This window comes from Leuresthes tenuis, unplaced genomic scaffold (genome assembly GCF_036924035.1).
Source record: "Leuresthes tenuis unplaced genomic scaffold, fLeuTen1.0.hap1 SCAF_7, whole genome shotgun sequence".
Lineage (NCBI taxonomy): Eukaryota > Metazoa > Chordata > Actinopteri > Atheriniformes > Atherinopsidae > Leuresthes > Leuresthes tenuis.
The window spans coordinates 15,452,782-15,470,693 of NW_027325361.1; the positions used below are offsets into that span (position 1 = coordinate 15,452,782).

Consider the following 17,912-nt stretch of genomic DNA (forward strand, 5'->3'; position numbering starts at 1 on the left):
CACTAGGATGCCAGGACTTTATCAAACTAAAGAGAATTTAACTAAAAAGCAATTCTAAACTTTTTACCATCCAAATAAGTCTTTTTAACTGACATCAGCTACGTGCGCTCAATGATTTGATTGGTAGAAGTTACGCTTCTCGGGTCATAGTTAAACTTCCGGGTCACACAGCGAACATGGCGGTGAGTTCGTAGTGTGTTAGCCTCCATTCAAACGTCTTTGTACCATTGTACCCAGTGACACTATCACTGTTGTTGATAGGCACTAACGGTGACCCAGACTGGGGAATATTTATTTCAAAGTTATAGGTGTTTTTGTTGTACATTTGCCAACTTGGTTAGCAAGGCGAAGCTAAGCTCAAGCTAAGTTTTGTTTGTGAGCTTGCATGTGACATAAAAACAACGTGCCGCTTTCTGTTTGCAGGATAAGGAAAAGAAGAAGAAGGAGAGCATATTTGACTTGTCCAAATACATCGACAAGCCGATTCGTGTTAAGTTTCAAGGAGGACGAGAAGGTATGTGGACTAAGAGTGCTAGTAGGCTAATGCTAACCAATTTTGTGAATGTAAAATACGTGTACAGTTCCTACATTGATCAGAATTAGTGCAAACTTGACACAGTTTTTTCCCTCTCAGCCAGCGGTGTCCTGAAAGGGTTTGACCCTCTGTTGAACCTGGTGCTGGACGGAACAATCGAGTATATGCGTGGTAAGTGGATATTGGCATGAATGAATGCACTACAAACTGGGCTGGCTGTAACGAATAGAAGCATCGACAGCAGTCATTTTATTGTAAAAGTTATATAACTGTGAATGATGCTCATCTGCTGTTGGCAGGTTACACCACAAAATGTTACAATATGTAGGAAAATGTCAAGAAGCGAACACCTTCCTTGGTGTTCCTGCTCGTTCAGGTTACTGCAGAACTTATACAAGCTGATAAGGTGATCCTGTCCTTTTTAATTTAATTTAAGGTATTTTGGAGAGGGCACACATCGAGCACTGCATGTAATCTCTTTGATTTTCTTCGATCTCAGCCTATCCTTTATCCTGACCATAACCTAGACTAATTAAGTTATTTTGTTATTGCTGAACAGAATAATAGAGGCTGACACTGATCTCTGAGTCGATGTGACGGCTTCTGTTTTTGTTCTACCATTATTTATTTATTAAACTGTTGTGTATTATTTATAACAAGAAATGTGGAGGATATTTCTCAAATTCAACTTCAAAAATCATTTTAAAAAATTGTCATTGTATTTGAAACAGATCAGATCTCAACTTTTTATTGGAATATTGTTTAGTTTTCTAAATTAAGAAATGCATCAAAGACTACTTTCCACTTCACCTTTTTTAGAAAAATACATTTTAATGATCTGATTATTTTCCCCCTTCATTTAATTTTTCTGGACCATTTGTTAATAATTGTTTTTCTTCTTCATACATTTGAAATGAAAATTTGATGTGAAAGCAACAGCAGACACATACACACAAGTGAAGGAATCTTAAGTAAAGGACTGATTTGAGATTAAAGGTGATGTTCGTGTTTAAAAGAGCACTATTTGGGCTTTTTTTAAATAAAAACTACAACTTCCCTTCATGGCACTGAGCCGTTCGATAGTAATCTTGAATTTCTGTAGTTCAGAGTGAAGAAATTAACTGAAGGATGTTAGCAAGCGGCGCTATAGGCTACGTTACACGTAGCTGTAATAAACGGAGGAAGACAAAGAGATGACTTACCAGAGACAAAACCTCGAAAGATGACACCCAAAACAAAATGAATAGAAGTATTTTCACCTGGGTGCATTGAGATTATTCTTGCATGATAAGCAACTCTGTCTCTATAGAAATTATGTTTTGGATACAGTAAGAATAGAAGCCTGTCGATGGCAGGAACAAGAAGTTTTACTTTGACGTGAGCAACAGCCCTGCATGATGACACTGCAGCTGTACTCGGCCAACATTAGACCCTTTTCCAGAGATTTTTGTTCCGGGTTGAGCATTTAGCTTTAGGAGGATGGGAAAATAAGTCTCGGTTTCAAAGACTTTAGAAACACTCCTCTCCTGTAATTCTATTCATTGAGGTTAAGAACCAAGGCAAAAAGCCAAAAATGGATTTTATAGGTTGTGGTGCCGTGACATACAAACGTCAACACGCGTGACTCTTTGTTTGCAGATCCAGATGATCAGCTGAAGCTGACGGAGGACACCAGGCAGCTGGGGCTGGTGGTCTGCAGAGGAACCTCTGTGGTGCTAATCTGTCCTCAAGATGGCATGGAAGCCATACCAAACCCCTTCATACAGCAGCAAGACGGCTAACTCGCAGGCTGCTAAGCGCTGCGTAATTGATTTACTTTTTTTCTATCTTTTGTGCTGTATTATTTTTTTGTTTTAATACTTGCAATACAGTTATTGTTCATACAACAAAGCTGTTGTCTTGAGTTAAGAATCGAGTGAAATAATGTTCAAATGCTCTTCAATTTTATTTCTGTCCGTGGGGGGGCACATTCTGCAGGTTTGTGTTGTAAAGAGCCCGTATGTTTAGGAAGTGTTAATTACATTTTACTTTTTATCTATAAGTAAACTTTTTATTGTTCTTTCTTTTTTTGTGTATTGTTTTTTTCTTTTTATAAGAAAATAAAGGGAAAAATCCTGTTTCTGATGCGTCTTGTGTTTGTTGGGTTTCCTCTTCTGTGGCAGTACACTGATGATCTGTGATGCAGAACTTTACGCTAAGTTTGTAAACCGAGAACCTGAACGTTAATGCCAGTTTAACATATTTATGCATGAATCCTGAGTGAAACACACCAGCAGCTCGTTCACTGTCCATTTGCCACATACGGTCCTCTGCAGCCCTGACTCCATGCTGTGTGACTTCGCCTGCCAAAAAGAGTGAGAACCGTTGGAAGCCCCTCACAGAAGTCGCATGCACCCGCTGTTTGTTAACGCTGGGCCATGTAAGCAGCCCTGTGATCTCTGGACAAGCCACTGGACTGGATACGCCACCATCCTTTTTTCATTTCTATTTTTTCATGCAGTGACAGACAAATCTGTTATCTTTGAAAGTGTTAGGAATAAAGGGAGTTTCTGTGTTTAGAAGATAAGCAATTAAAGCCCGTCTGCACACTCGCAAAGAGACAACTGAGGAATTAACTGCTTTAAGTCACAGGTACATTAGGCAGGGTGGGGAAATTTTGTAACTGCTTATTTAGCTTTAGATTGTTTCTTATTTTTTTTAGGCTGGAAGAATTAATTTTGACAAAATTGTGACATATGATTAACACTATGATCATTTATATTTTGATGAGGACGGATAAAAGTGCTTTAAGATGAGAGGCTGCTGTAAAAACACGGGGTACCTCATCACATACCGGATGCCACCAGTTTACCTGAAAACAAACAGATTTGTTGGTATGAAATAAATTGTTGAATTGCGCATGAAACCTGTTGAACAGTAGAGCGATGGGGTATGAAGCTCAGAAAGATCCCCGAGTTGTCCAAAAAAGCTGAAATCCTGATGAAAGGACTGATGGTTCATCGGGTGTCGTGAGCCCAGGATCTAAAGGCAGGATTGCAGGAGGCTTCGCCCCTCCTCTGCTGCTCAGTCATTGTGTCAATGAAGCCCATACAAACAACCCATTGGACGGAGCACAGGGCCCCACTGAAGGCCATGTAGATATTTTGATGCACCTTTTTTAAGCATCACATTCTGGTGTAATGACAGATTAGCGGGTGTTTGGTGTTTGATGTTTGCCTGGAGACTAAAGGAGCTCTCAGGTGACAGGAGAAACGCCTGTGCACATTGGGGTGTGACCAAAGGGATCAAGACGGATGGAATGAGAGTAGGACGGGGGTTTATCAGGCTAAAGTGAACCTCTTAAAGCAAACAGAAAGGGTGAGTTACCTGCGGGACAGACGCGACACGCCCCTGAGCAGGTGAAACAAATAGCGAACCCTTTGGTCCCCTCGCCTCGTCTTCCAGCCGTGTGTCTGCTGCCGTGCGCGCCGTGAACTGTGGAGTGTTGTCAGCGTCGGTGTTCAGAGCAATGAGCGAGGAAAGAGGTAAGCGCGGCTGCTTAGTTCGGAGCATGAAGTCTGTCTGGTTTGTCTCTGCACAGAGTGATGCTTCTGGAGTCACTGTACGTAGAGTGACGTCCTTGGCATTCAGCTATGCGTAAAACTTAAGAAAAGTTATTTTGTGACCTTTTCTTTTTTCCAAAACTGGTTTGTGATTGCTGAGCATCATGGCCTCTTTGGTATCTTTTACGCACAACCAAAAGCAACCTCAGTCCACTGCGCGGAATTGTTGCTGATGTTTCAGAGTGGCTTTGACTCGTTTTGAACCCTAATCCCTAAAATATGTGCATTAACTTCTCCACAGCACGGATTAATTCCCTCCACAATGCTCTGCATCGACATGCTTTTCAATAACTTTTTTTTTCCAACCGTGTGCATCTTAAAGTACTACCATGTATAATTAGAGGGTTCAATGTTACAGAACATTATAAATTATACATTTAATCGTATTAAAAATGAATAACTTTTTGTTTAATGTAGTACCTAATATATGATGTGTTTCTTCTCCACACACTTTGTGTTCTACCACGACTAACACGATACATGATTTTACTGCAGGGGGAGCCCTGACCGGGAACACATTTATTTTTTACTTTTAAATCATCTTCCAATAAAGATAGCATAGACTCTGTATATTTTTTTCACTGCTGAGGCTGAAATATAGATTTGCAAAAAAAAAAAAAAAAGACGTATTAACCAATTTAGTCTCAAATAAAAACACTAACGTAAATAGACTCTTACTTTCGCTTTAATTGCTTTTGCATATGTTATTATGTCAGGAAAAGTATTAACATTATAGTATAAACAGGCAAACTGAGAGTGAAAGGAACTTTGCATTGCACATAAAATATTCAGTTTGTCCACATCTAATATTGTCTGCATAAAAACTCGATTTATTTACAAAAAGTATGTTTTTATACAAAAAAAGGATGTTTATTGACAATTAATGAATGTTTGAATGTAACTTTTCTTCAAATGAAAGAGGTTGTACTCCCTTTCTTACATAACTTCCTTTCACAGCAGCAATTGAAAATTTAACATTAAATGCGTAGTTTGCTCTTTTTTTTAAAAGAAAATAATTGTAATAATATTTCATGAGCGTAGAATTGCATTTGAATAAGTTTAGCTGTTTTTGTTACCATTTACATTTACAAACTGCACAGGTCACCCTCCTCATCCTTTACCACAAGACACACAGTGAACCATTTGTGTTTTCTGGCTGCTGGAGTTATTTTCTACATGCTTGAGGAGAGAGAAAGAGGTGGGGGATGTTTAGTTAGTTGTAGTATGCTTTTTTACTACTAGATGTCACTACCTCCTGCACACTAGACTTTCGATTAAGGCTTCATACCTACATAGAAGAGAATCTTTATAATGTCATATAGTAAGACTTGGATTGACTGAATGGAGTCGAAAAAGCTGCTGTAAACAGTGTTATAGTGGTCATTCGTTGTTACTACAATTATAAAGTCTCCTATGCTTGCCGGAACCTCTATTTGTAGGTGTTATTCATCATTTTTCATTTTTTAAAATAATTAAACTAGATGTAAAAAACAAAGTAAAATGCAATGTTCAAAGCTGCATCTTTTGTTGACATGTTTGATGTTGCAGAGTGGCTTTAAGATTTTTTTAATGACTCACAGAGTAGTTATTATTTTATCTCCAGGCCTGGATCATTTTGTGTGTCAAGCATTATGAGACTTGGAACAGTTGATTGTGAGCTGTGAGGTCAGTGCTGTGATTTTAACATGGACATGAAGAAGGATGGCGGAGGAGATGGAGGGTCGTGGTCGTCTTCAGGGGCGTCGCCTGCTCCCTCAAGCTCCAACTGCTACAGGATCGCCCTCATATTGTGCCTCTTCTTCTTCCTTGTTATAGGCATCTTTGCAGGCCTTGTTATAGGTGAGTCTGCACACAATAATGTGACATTCACAAAAAAATCACATTTTTAAAGCAGAAATATGATTTAAACATGTAAATTATGTAAAGTCCATTTTTAAACTAATCAAGCAAACTTCTGTTTCCATACTTTTGCACAAAAGCTAATATTCTTCCCTCTTTTTGCCAGCATATCTCGTGCAGGAGCCGCATTATTTCATGGAGACAGTGGAGCTGAAAGGCCTAAAGTATAGCACTGCTCTGCAGGATGAGAACTCTGGTTTCTCCATTTTACTTTCCTCAGTTATAATGTCCAAGGTGAGCGCTGATTTCCAGCACTATGAAATCACAATATATCCCTGAAAACGAATATTAAACTAAATTCTTCTGGTGTTTTAGGTCAAAGATATCTTCACTGCTTCATCTATCTCACGTCACTATGATGGTTGCAGTATTGTTGCCTATGGGTAAGTGAGGAGCTGAAGTGAGGTAATTTACCCATGATATGTGTCTAGTGAATGAAACGCAACATCATCTGTTTTTCCTGTCTCCCCAGTAACATTAATGGTGACGTGATGGTAACATTTAGACTGGTCTTCACGGTGTCTAAAATCCAGCAGTATTCAGATAACTTTGTTCGAGACCTGCTGAGAGCAGGACTCAGCTCAGTAATGCATGGGAAACCAATGGAGGTGCCAGGGTTTGGAGAGATCAACGCTGTCTTCTTATTAGGTAGTAAAACTTTGCTTTCAGCATTTGGCTGTCTGTGGCACTGCAGCAGGTGAATGCAGTGGAAGTGACAGCGCATTGTCTCAAGGCTTCCACAGTCATCACAGGATCTAATTTCTTTCTCCCCCTTCCTACAGGAGCCAGCGGGAAGTCATTCTACGCAATTGGCGATGAGCAGACAGGTGAGTTCATGCTCAAAGTGTTTGTTCACACCTGCTTAGAACTCTAAATGAGATTCTTTTTTTCATATTGGGTCAAATATTACGAAATTGTTCATCAACTGCAGGCATTCTGTGGCTCTTACACCTTTGTGGTATAATCTGAAATGTCTGAATCGCAGCCTCCATTTTCAGTCTGAAACCTTTTCAGAAGCAGCCCTCTTTAAAATTGTCAAGATACATTTTTGAGCCAACATAATCAATTCATTTATCTCAGGAAATAAGAATTCCTTTTCCATCTTGAGGCATTTTGTTAAAAACCCCTCAAATAATACCGTGCTTTTTGAATACCTCTAAAATGTTGTTGCGGTTCATTATTTATTTCTCTGATGCATATGCCCTCTTCTTCTATTCACATCTTACTACCTCTCCAGCTCGGTGTCCTGACCATGCTTTCACCTGCGACAACGGAGAATGTGTCACAAAATTAAATCCAGAGTGTGACTTCATCCCAGACTGTGCAGACGAATCTGATGAGGCTCATTGTGGTAAATGATAAATTCCTCAGCATGCAAAAGGCATTGTTGTCAGCCGTGGCTTCATAACTGTTTGTTTCTTCCTGTTGATATTGAGCATGCATTGTTTATTTATTCACTCATTCGCTCCACCTAAACCCCTATGATCCCTCTCAGCCTGCGGTACACGTCCCGCCATGGGGAGTCGGGTTGTGGGTGGTGAGGATGCTCGGCAAGGGGAGCTGCCGTGGCAGGTCAGTCTGAGGTTTAATGGAAAGCACACATGCGGAGCCTCCATCATCAGCAAGCGCTGGCTGGTCAGCGCAGCACACTGTTTTGCTAAGTAAGCATGAATTGTTGTCATTTTTTTCTTCCTTTCTGCCATTGTATGTGCCATTCTAAGAATCATATTCCCAATAAAAGGGGAAAATATATTTTTCCTTATCATGTATGGTTTTATCTCATAAATATACTCCACGATTTGTGTCCTTTCTTGTGTTAGAGCGAACGACCCCAGAGAATGGACAGCGCTGGTCGGGGCCAAACTGGTGAGCGGCCGCGAGTCAGACTCCAAATTAGTTAACATCAAGTCCATAATCATGAGTCCAGACTACGACCACAGTACCACCAACAATGATGTGACGGTCCTGGAGATGGAGAAACCTCTCACCTTCAGCTCTTACATCCAGCCTGTCTGCCTACCTTCCCCATCTCACGTCTTTGCGGCCGGTCAGAGCTGCATGGTGTCAGGGTGGGGCGCTCTGCAGCAGTTTAGTAGTGAGTCTGCAAGCATGCATATACCTCACAACAAAGATTAGTCATTTAGAGCAAAAAGGAGCTTGCTGACAGACTTAAAATTACTCAGAGCTGGTTGTTTTTACTAAATAAATATTATATTATGGTCATCTACACTTTGGGAGGGTTTAATAAATGAGGTTTATGTGCTTTTATGTTCAATAACATCCGATTAGTCACAGATGGTGGAGTGCAAGGCAGCTATTAATACTTTGTTTGAGTCTAGCAACAAGGCAGATATTATTCTTTAATTGTCTGGTCATCCAGTCTAAGAAGGGGGGGTTAGCAGCCCATCCCAGCAGTCACTGGGTGAGAGGCGGGGTACATCCTAGACAGGTTGCCAGTCCATCACTGGGCCACACAGAGACAAACAACCACGTTCACCCCTAAGGACAAATTTAGAGACACTAATTAACCTAACATACATGTTTTTGGATGGTGGGAGGAAGCCGGAGTACCCTGAGAGAACCCACGCATAAACAAAAAAGCCTTTATACTGAAAGGCACTGTCTCATTTCATATGAATGAGACATTGATTTGTGCTGTGTTCTTCTGTTGGTTAGTCGAAGTGCCTTCCACGCTGCAGAAAGCAGTGGTGAAAATCATCGACTCCAAGGAGTGTAACAAATCATCTGTGTACAGAGGTGCTGTTACTCACAACATGATGTGTGCTGGATTCCTGCAGGGCAATGTGGACTCATGTCAGGTCGGTGACCTCTCAGCAGCTCACATAAGTCTGTTTTTTAGCATGTTTTTTTTTAACCACGAGCTATCCTGTGACATTTTCCGACAGTGTGTCCTTGTCCTGGGGCAGAGTTTGTATTTGTAGACTGATGATGTGACTGAAAACTCTACATGAATACTTTTCCCACCCTAAAAATAGAGCCCTGCAGACAGTATCTTTTGTCATCGTCTCAGCTTATTGTTCTATGTGCTTTAAATGATGACGATACAAAGGAAAAGATGTTACACCTCAGCAAAGGATTATCTATAAGACTGCAGAAAGTTCCAGTAATGACTAATTAACTCTTATTACCTGCAGTTAAAGCTAACTTCAGTGGAATCTCACCCAATAATCACTGGCAAGTTTTTCGCTGGTTTTATCAACTCCTGTATTATAAAATCAGAGGTCTTGTGTTTTATGTGCAGGGCGACTCCGGAGGGCCTCTGGTGTGTGAGGGGGCACCAGGGAGGTTCTTCTTAGCCGGGGTGGTGAGCTGGGGTGTGGGGTGTGCCCAGATCAACAAGCCTGGGGTTTATTCCCGTGTCACCAGGCTCCGAAACTGGATTCTAAAGCACACAGATCCCAGCCTGGTCCATGATTATTCCCAGTCTGTTCAGACTGTGACAGTTCCAGCGACACAAGGGCTCTCTGATCCGGTTCCTGGGACTGTGGACGTTGATGTATCTTCTGCACCTGCATCACCTGGTAACATCACCCTGAATTTAAACAAATTCATGTGCTCTTTTATAATTTATAAAGACGAGTGGAATAATTACTTTTTTTGTTGGTTATATATTCCAGCCTCAAACTGCAGTGGAAACTTCCAGTGTAGCTCCACTTTGTGCATTAACAAGGTCAACCCAGAGTGTGACAAAGTCCCCGACTGCCCCGGTGAAGCCGATGAAAGAAACTGTGGTGAGTTAATGTGTATACAGAGCAGTGTATGCTGGAGTTAAAGAACATGCTTTTGAGTTGTGTTTGTGTGCCAGAGTGCGGTGTGCGTCCTGCACTGGGCTCTCATAGGATTGTAGGTGGAGTGACAGCTCGGAGGGGAGAGTGGCCTTGGATTGGCAGTCTCCAGTATCAGAGACTTCACCGCTGTGGTGCCACACTCATTCACAATAAGTGGTTACTGACTGCAGCACACTGCTTCAAAAGGTACAAATATTTTCTGAAGAATCACCGCCATTACACTTTGAATGGTATCAGTCCTGCTATAACGGTATATCCATTCATCACACACACCCACAGTGACCCCGGTCCCACCAACTGGGCTGTAAGCCTGGGATCTGTCCTGCGATCTGGGGTAGGTGCTCTGGTCATTCCCCTCCAGAGAGTGATCATCCACCCGGCTTTCAATGGCACCAACATGGACCATGACGTGGCTCTGTTGGAGCTGCAAGTTCCAGCCCCCATGTCTTACACCATCCAGTCTGTGTGTCTCCCCTCACCAGTGCATCGCTTCCTGAAGAACACAGAGTGCTACATCGCAGGCTGGGGATCTATGAGGGAAGGAGGTGAGAAATGAGCTGTAGACTCACACTGACACCATGTCCTGGTTTCCAAAGGAAATAAATGAGATAACGAGTTAAACAAACCCAACAGAAAATAACCACCTCTACAGGGAATAGTTTTTGACCGCATGAAAAAAACGCATGCATTGCATAACGCGTGCCTAGTGGCAGATTCGACACGCCTCAGACAAAGAATGAGCAGCTGCGTTGAATACCGCCACTTTAGACCAACCAGCTAACCAATCAGAGCAAACTGAGTTTTTATGGAGGGCACTGTCTGCACTGTCCAACTCCTGCAAGGTTTTTTCAGAATCAGCACCAGGTCTGTCAGTGAGCGAGATCACTCTCATTGGGTATCAAGTGTAAAAAATGAGTGCATTCCCCACGAGAAAGGAGCAAACTCTCAATCAAGATTCAAGTAGATAGACTTGACAACAAGTTTTTCCTCTATGATCATGTTTTTCTCATAGGTATCCATGGGCTATTTGGCCCATTCACAAGTAAATATGATAGGACACATCATCAATGGTTCTGAATTTTCAAATATGCTCTGTGTTTCACTTGTCTGTTCTTGGTATGAAGTCAAGCAGATGGTTGCACAAGGTTTTCTGTCACTGAAACTGCAACAAAGGAGGTGAAGGGAATCTGGTTTGGCAAAGTTCACCACAGCAAAAGTCATAAAGTCATATTTAAGGGTTGCAGTCGTATGTAGTTTTTGTGAGAATGCATGAGGTGCTAAAAAGGATTATTCCTTTCCGTAGGATCATTGACCAACCTGTTGCAGAAAGCTACAGTGAACGTCATTGACCAAGCAGACTGCCAAAGTTCTTATGGAGACGTGCTGACTCCTAACATGATGTGTGCTGGACTCATGGAGGGCGGCAGGGACACCTGTTTGGTAAGATATGTTGTGTAATACCTTTTTACTTGCCTGGAAGAGGTCTGGAGATAAGGGGTTGGTATGGTCCTGGCAGTCTCTGAGCTATGAGACTCTGAACTATGATTAAACTAGATCTCAAGGCCTCTGAGAAGTCAGACCACGTCCGAGATTAATCTTTCAACAGAGCACAATTAACCAGGTCAGAGTTTACATAAAAGGAAAATTTGACCTTTATTATTTAAAGGTTTTTAAGACTTGAATGACTTGCCTTTGGAAAAGGCAAATGCATATGAGTAGGAAATGCTCTGAGAGATACTCTAATAGAGAAAACAAAAACACTATGTGTTGCACTTATGTGGGAATTGCTTCTCTGATGTAAAAGTATGCCTTCTTTCTTAAAAGTACAGACCCCCACATTGCACCCTCTCTCTAATCTTCTTATGTAAGTAAACCCTCACGCATTCCTGTCTCGGTCGAAGCACCCGGCATCTCAAAAGCTATCCAAGTGACATTTTCCTTGTACCTACTGCTACTTTAATACTCTACTGCTTCAAACCACCAACTTAATCAGTTATTAAACCCTACTTTATTTGCTGATGACCTACAAGCATGATCTTGATGTATATTAAATAACTGCACTTTTAAACTTTCTCGCTACTGTTTTCAATCTTCCAGGGAGATTCTGGAGGCCCGCTGACTTGTCGTCACCTCTCTGGTAAGTGGTTTGTTGCCGGAGTGACCAGCTGGGGACACGGATGTGGGCGAATTGGCTTTCCAGGGGTTTACACTCGTTTGACCTCTGTCAGGAAGTGGATATCTACATACCTACCTTTCTAAAGAGGAACATAAAAATAAACCACAGCTGTGCCTTTTGGATGGATTTTAATGATGCATCTTCTCCACAAAACTGTACTGTACAAGGACTTATGTCCTGCCAAAAGCCAGCACTCATATACTCAGTTTACACAGTATTGGTCTGTGTGACCAACTGGTCATGGGTGCTGTTTATAATACTGTGCAATTCTCTGAACTGGGACCATTTTCTTTTATCATGTACTGAAGAAATAATCATGAACTGTGGGTTTTGGAAACTTAACCAACACATGCATGAAGTATTTATTACAGTTATTTATTTTCCTAACTGGTGTTAGAAAAAAAAGAAAAGGAAATTGTGATTTTGTGTGGGTTTTAGTATATACACAGATTAGCCACAACATTAAAACCACTGACATGTGAAGTGGATAACACTGGTCATCTCTTCAGAGTGCGCTGACATTCATGTGGCAACCACTGACTGTAGCGGCCTCCCTCGGCAGGATAACACCGTCACACCACAAAAACCTCTCAGGAAACTCCAAACACAATCCAGTCGAGGCTCCAGGTTGTGTGCTAAATGAAGCCCCGTACAAGCGGCTTCACGAAGCAATCCACAACGACCGAGAATCTGACTCCAAACACCACATGATACCCCAAAAAGCCCAGTGTGAACAGCCTAATATTGGTCACACAATATTAGGCAGCTGGTTTAAATGTTGTGGATGATCAGGGTTTGAGGTTTATTTATGGATACATTTTCTTGTCTATTTCATATCTGTTCTTAGAAAACAAGACAAAGATGCTTGTAATTTTTACTTCAAGGTGTTTTTTTTCTTGGGGAAAATGGTTTTATTTGAAAAAAAATCCTCTTGGAATCAGCTCTAAATGATTCACCCTCTCACTTGAGCTTGATGAATGCAACTCATGATGTTTCATTGATAAGTTTAACTGATGAGAAACAAGAAAGTTACCAGATTGACATGACTTTATTTTTTTTCCATTAAAATTCTTATTTTTTACTCACAACCACACGGCAAATGGATGTTCATAGCATTTAGTTTGCTACAAAAACTGTAGGAAAAAAAGGCCTGAGGTTCCCAAACATCTGACGAACAGCACACTAAGCTGTCTTAGGTGCAATATCCCATCGAGAGTGAGGCAGACCCCTGCTGAAACAAATCAACTACTGTGGAGGGCAGCAGATAGAGTGACACCTAAAAAACATGTCAGACAAAACAGTTTTGTTCTCCAGCTGTACTTTGATATAGGCTGTCTGGAGGCTTGTGAATGTCAGACTCAGAGCTGTGAAAACTCAAAGTTGCTACTCAATCCTTCCGGATAATTTTAAAGACCTCCCTCACATGAAAATCGAAGTTTGATCTCGTTAAAAAGTCTGTACTGCATTTATTTTACGTTACTGAAACAAGGAGAAAATAATTGCCAGTGTGGCTGAGCAAGACTACCTAAGAACAGCATATATGTGTGTATATATATATTTTAAACTAGATAGATTTGGAGCTCATGTGTAATACTCAAAATAACATTAAATGAGGCAGAGTGGTAGCGTTAAATCTGAGGTTAAACTTTCAAAGGCATACAAACAATTTGCATGAAAAAAAAAATCTAAATATGTCATTTTGATCAACAGAGTTTTATTAGTTCTGGGAGAAGTTTTTTTTTTTTTTAAATAAGTCTCTGAATCTTATACTCTCTCAACTACTGCTGTGTTACTTGTGAATGAGCAAATATCTATAGTCTCTCTCTGAGCACATATCAGAACATTAAAGAATACGCACCGATCACAGTTATAGGGAAAGCGCGTATTGAAAGGTCCTGTTTAGAGCTATGAGGACCATATGCCCTAATTTGGCACGAGCAAAACTCAGGCTCAGGTTGATTCAGGAGTGAGAAATGCCTTTCTTTCAAGTCACATTATTCTGCCAATCAAACACACCACCAGTGCATTAACGGAGTCACACTACATTTGGAAAGGACACGTAGAAGATCAGTGACTGTATTTCTTACATATAGGACACACATTATTAAACTTTATTGATGACCTGCTCCTCAGCAAAAATAAAAAACGTCCACAGAGACACTGTCATGGCCAAGAGTCCGCAGGCCTTGCTTGCCTGTCTGTGAGGTATTGTGACAGAAGTTAATAGTGTGCTGCTGCCATGATACGTCTGTGTGCGCACAGCTTGCGGCCTCCAGTGCTGCGCTGCACTCGTTCTCACTGTCAGCAGCAGCCCAGGGAAGGGAGAGAAGAGGAGAGGGGACGTTCACATGCGAGCTCTTTCCCTCTGTAATCTTGAGTTGTATGTTCGGGACACAGTGTTCCAGGCATCCATATACCGATCCATACACATGGCAATGCATTTCTGTGGGAGGAAAAAGTAAAGACCTTAATAATGCTGAAAAATAAACCTAACAAAAAAGGGAGGGGGGCCTGGGCAACAATCGTTGCTTATTATCTTTATTCATTAATCTGACAGTTGCTGTTTGGTTTAAAAAAAACATTTAAAAAATAGGGAAGAAAAAATTTTGACTTGAAAACATTCCAAAATTAACATATATGGCTTAAATCAATCAACTTGTAGTAATATGTTCAGTCTATCTGAATCTGAGAGCAACCAGCTCATCTCATCCCAACACATACCTGCTCAGAGTTGTCCAGGCTGCTCCCAGGTTTACCTATGCACTTCTTGAAACATTTGTCTGTCATTCTCTGCAAAAGAAAGACACTGATTACTGAAGTAGTTTTCTAAAGACCGAGGCGTCTGAAGCCGAACTGTGTTGAACAAGAGTTCATCTGGTTTAAAAGTCGTTAATTTCATACATCTCATTGACACCTTGTTTTTATGAACCATGTTTAACAAGAGGTACAACAGAACCTGGACTGTGTCCATGTAATTCACTTGTAAGATTAATAAATCCATCCAAAAACAAACCAATTCCTACTGTTAACAGTTGACTCGTATGCAATCCTCACCTCAGTCTAGCTAGCTTAGCAACTATGCCCATTGATTTACCTGCAGAAGCTCCTGCGCGTTAGCCACCGCAATTTGGACCTTAACTTGCTCCATGATGGTACCAGTGTCCACTTTACCGCCCGACCCTCCTGCTGAGAAATCTGAACCGAACCCGTCCATTTCTACCAGAGACGAGCTCAAAAATGTGACTTTATGGGGCTTATTAGAGCTACACGTGCAGACAGCTATAGCTAGGTTTAATAATCTATAGCTTTCGATGCCCTTGACAGAAGCGGACGTCTGTTTACGTCATTTCCGTAGAAGGGTTTTCAAGTCATGGGAAATGTAGTTCTAGTTTCACAGTGGACAATACACAAATAACACTTGTTACTAATCCGTTAGATAATCTCTTAATTAACTCAGCGATAGCACTCACTAGTTTCCCCTTTTTTAGAAAAAAAGTACAAACAATTTTGGCCTTTGGTGTGCAAATGTTAGGTACGGAGGCTGAGGGGTATGGGGACACCTTATTGATATTTAGTCTAGAAGTAGGAGAGGAAACAAATAAAGAAAATAGCACCCTATTTGGCTAAATTAAAACTTAGAGTAATTACAAAACTTAGCTCAAAAGTAGCTCAAAAGTCAAGCTGAAGGTGGCGCGAGAGGTGGCGCTAATTATCCCTGAAGTCTGCAGAATTCATGTGCGGTAAACACGGATATCTGTGGATTGATTTGTGGACTGAAGAACATTTAATCATTTATTTATCAGCTTAAAATGTATAACTGCATTGCTGATCAAAGTTTAAACATATTAACTTAGATTAGATATAAACAACGATCTTTCCACCACCTTCCCCACTTATAAACAACACGCGTGCGCGCACAGCATCACATATTTGCCACAAGGTGGCGCTGTACTCCACTGAATCTCACTGCCAGGATACATCAGACTGAATCAAAATTCCAGTTGGGAGTCTTTCCTAATACGCTGCTGAATTGCAGTCTAGCTCACAGGAGGCTGTAGATATCTGAAATAAATTCAGTTTAGAGAAAGATCTCACTTCAAAATAAAAATTCGGTTGGTCAACTTTCTTGATTGAATGGGTGTGATCACTCTAAAGGTTACACTTGTCAACGAACCAAGACAAAACGGTGAGTGTCTAAATAAAACATTTACCCAAAACTAAAATTACATGTCGAGCAGCAGCCTGCTGCTGAAATAGAAGGTCATATGAACCTCTGCATTGTTTGCTGCTGAGGCCTTGGGAATGAGGATGACCCCCTCCAAAGACCGCTCGCCTTGTGTTTCAGACGCGATGACCTCACTGAGAAGACCACCTGCCTTGAGTGAACAAACATAGGCTACAGTGAGTACGCTGGCAACAATAATGTGACGGTTACTGTCATCTAAAAGGACACTCACTCATTGATTCATGGCAATGCTGGGGGCTTTCAAGAATAATTGTGGGGGGTCTGATTAGTGGCGTGCCTGCTGTACAGTAATTAATGACCAGTTATACAATGCTTGTGCACACACACATGAATATATTCTTCAGAACCGTTTGGCGTTGAGCCGTGGGGCTTGAGGAGGGGAGGGTTAAAGTGCAGCAAAATGAATTAACCCGAGATTATAATCATGAGTTCATTAACCTAATCTTCTTAAAAATCTTAATCTCCTTTAGGCACACTTGTGTGTATGAAAGCATTTGGCCCAGTCAGCTTACAAAGAAGGCTTCAATGAGCTCGGGCAACAATGCTATAAAAATGTGAATTACGAGTGTGTGTTTGCTGATGTCAAGCTTTGAAGTTCCAAGAGTAACCAAAAGATTGTAACCTCTGGGTTTTCTGGAGCAAAAAGATGTTTGGGAGAACTTAGCGGCACTAAAATATGAATCTCTGAATCGTGGAAACAGTGGACAATAGTGAATAAAAGGGAAGATTATCTGAAAAACACACAGATATTCTCTCAACCACTCTGACAGCTGAGAAACAGCAGTGGCTTTTAATCTTCAAAAGCAGCTGTTGAGTGACAGTAAGAGGGAGTGAAGAGCAGGGAGAGAAGCCGGGGAAACATGAGATGTGTGGCATCCACTTTGGAAGTAGGGCGCCTGCTGCTGGAGCTAAGTCAGTTCAGTGCAAAGACAGGCTCTCCCGCGCAGTCCGCCTGTTGTTTGGCTGAAGATGATACTTCAACCACCAATCGTTGAAGAATGACCATGAATTTTCTTAACCTTCTTCTCCTCTGGTGACTTTTAGATTGCTTCCCCACAGCAGACATCTTGACCTGTCAAAGCATGAAAAGCACAGGTGCAGCTAATAACAAGAACAATAGCTCGGCTGCATTTGTAAAACCAAAGAGGCAGCTTGCACAATGGCCGGGCCTTGAAACTGGCACACCTAAATGAAACAGAGCCCTTTTTGATTGTCATTATTTAAACTTGGAGACATGTCTGGGCAAGCTCTCATGAAGAATTTTCAATCAAAAAAATTGTTTAATTTCTCAAAGACCTAAATATATGTCTTATATATTCACAGGAAATGCATGCACCTCTATTCATTGAAATCCACGTCAAACAACCCTCCATTGTTCAGTGTTGTGCTTTGTTTTAAATGTGCGCTGGCTGACTTGGCTCACTCTGAACTGACCTGTTACTCTGAGAGTCTGCCTGGATTGGAAAGACATTCTTGATAAATTCTTGTAAAACTCACAAGAACTCAAATCCTTCAAAAAATGCCAGGAATTCAGCTGAAGAAAGAATATCATGCTTCTCCAAAGGACTTAACCTGCAATCATATGATCATGAAGGCAGTTGGCTGAGCCACGCCTGGCCCTGCTGGAGTGGAGATGCTGATTCTT

General features: G+C 41.2%; 4 protein-coding genes across 5 annotated transcripts in view; 3 read left to right on the forward strand and 1 right to left on the reverse strand.

Moving 5' to 3' along the window:
- Positions 1-17,912, forward strand: part of timm44 (translocase of inner mitochondrial membrane 44 homolog (yeast)) — a 251,283-nt gene that overhangs the window by 155,157 nt on the left and 78,214 nt on the right. Inside the window, exon 14 of one of the 2 annotated variants that reach the window (XR_011916937.1) lies at positions 15,554-15,568. The exons of the other annotated variant lie outside the window; for it this stretch is intronic. The gene's annotated coding sequence lies outside the window, so the exon portion shown is untranslated. Of the gene's footprint in view, positions 1-15,553; positions 15,569-17,912 lie in introns of those variants that run through there. 2 annotated transcript variants of the gene reach the window in all.
- On the forward strand, positions 153-2,637 carry lsm7 (LSM7 homolog, U6 small nuclear RNA and mRNA degradation associated). The gene is made up of 4 exons (XM_072388688.1): positions 153-182; positions 424-514; positions 635-706; positions 2,174-2,637. Exons 1-4 carry the CDS (start codon positions 177-179, stop codon positions 2,314-2,316), a joined length of 312 nt encoding a protein of 103 aa, XP_072244789.1. The 5' UTR covers positions 153-176; the 3' UTR covers positions 2,317-2,637.
- Positions 5,821-12,985, forward strand: tmprss9 (transmembrane serine protease 9). Its single transcript, XM_072389491.1, has 15 exons — positions 5,821-5,976; positions 6,143-6,270; positions 6,352-6,419; positions 6,509-6,684; positions 6,819-6,863; positions 7,274-7,387; positions 7,532-7,697; positions 7,857-8,131; positions 8,713-8,855; positions 9,299-9,578; positions 9,675-9,788; positions 9,863-10,031; positions 10,125-10,390; positions 11,149-11,285; positions 11,943-12,985. Exons 1-15 carry the CDS (start codon positions 5,823-5,825, stop codon positions 12,102-12,104), a joined length of 2,397 nt encoding a protein of 798 aa, XP_072245592.1. The 5' UTR covers positions 5,821-5,822; the 3' UTR covers positions 12,105-12,985.
- On the reverse strand, positions 14,097-15,352 carry timm13 (translocase of inner mitochondrial membrane 13 homolog (yeast)). Its single transcript, XM_072389490.1, has 3 exons — positions 15,116-15,352; positions 14,743-14,811; positions 14,097-14,464 (listed from the first exon to the last, which is right to left on the reverse strand). Exons 1-3 carry the CDS (start codon positions 15,233-15,235, stop codon positions 14,366-14,368), a joined length of 288 nt encoding a protein of 95 aa, XP_072245591.1. The 5' UTR covers positions 15,236-15,352; the 3' UTR covers positions 14,097-14,365.

Coding starts and splice junctions, on each gene's coding strand:
- lsm7 (XM_072388688.1), top strand. Junction 515..634: donor GTTTCAAGGAGGACGAGAAG/GTATGTGGACTA, acceptor TTTCCCTCTCAG/CCAGCGGTGTCCTGAAAGGG. Junction 707..2,173: donor AACAATCGAGTATATGCGTG/GTAAGTGGATAT, acceptor CTTTGTTTGCAG/ATCCAGATGATCAGCTGAAG.
- tmprss9 (XM_072389491.1), top strand. CDS start 5,823: ATGGACATGAAGAAGGATGGCGGAGGAGATGGAGGGTCGTGGTCGTCT. Junction 6,271..6,351: donor CCTCAGTTATAATGTCCAAG/GTGAGCGCTGAT, acceptor CTGGTGTTTTAG/GTCAAAGATATCTTCACTGC. Junction 10,391..11,148: donor GGGATCTATGAGGGAAGGAG/GTGAGAAATGAG, acceptor TCCTTTCCGTAG/GATCATTGACCAACCTGTTG.
- timm13 (XM_072389490.1), bottom strand. CDS start 15,235: ATGGACGGGTTCGGTTCAGATTTCTCAGCAGGAGGGTCGGGCGGTAAA. Junction 14,812..15,115: donor ACGCGCAGGAGCTTCTGCAG/GTAAATCAATGG, acceptor TTTCTTTTGCAG/AGAATGACAGACAAATGTTT. Junction 14,465..14,742: donor GCCTGGACAACTCTGAGCAG/GTATGTGTTGGG, acceptor TTCCTCCCACAG/AAATGCATTGCCATGTGTAT.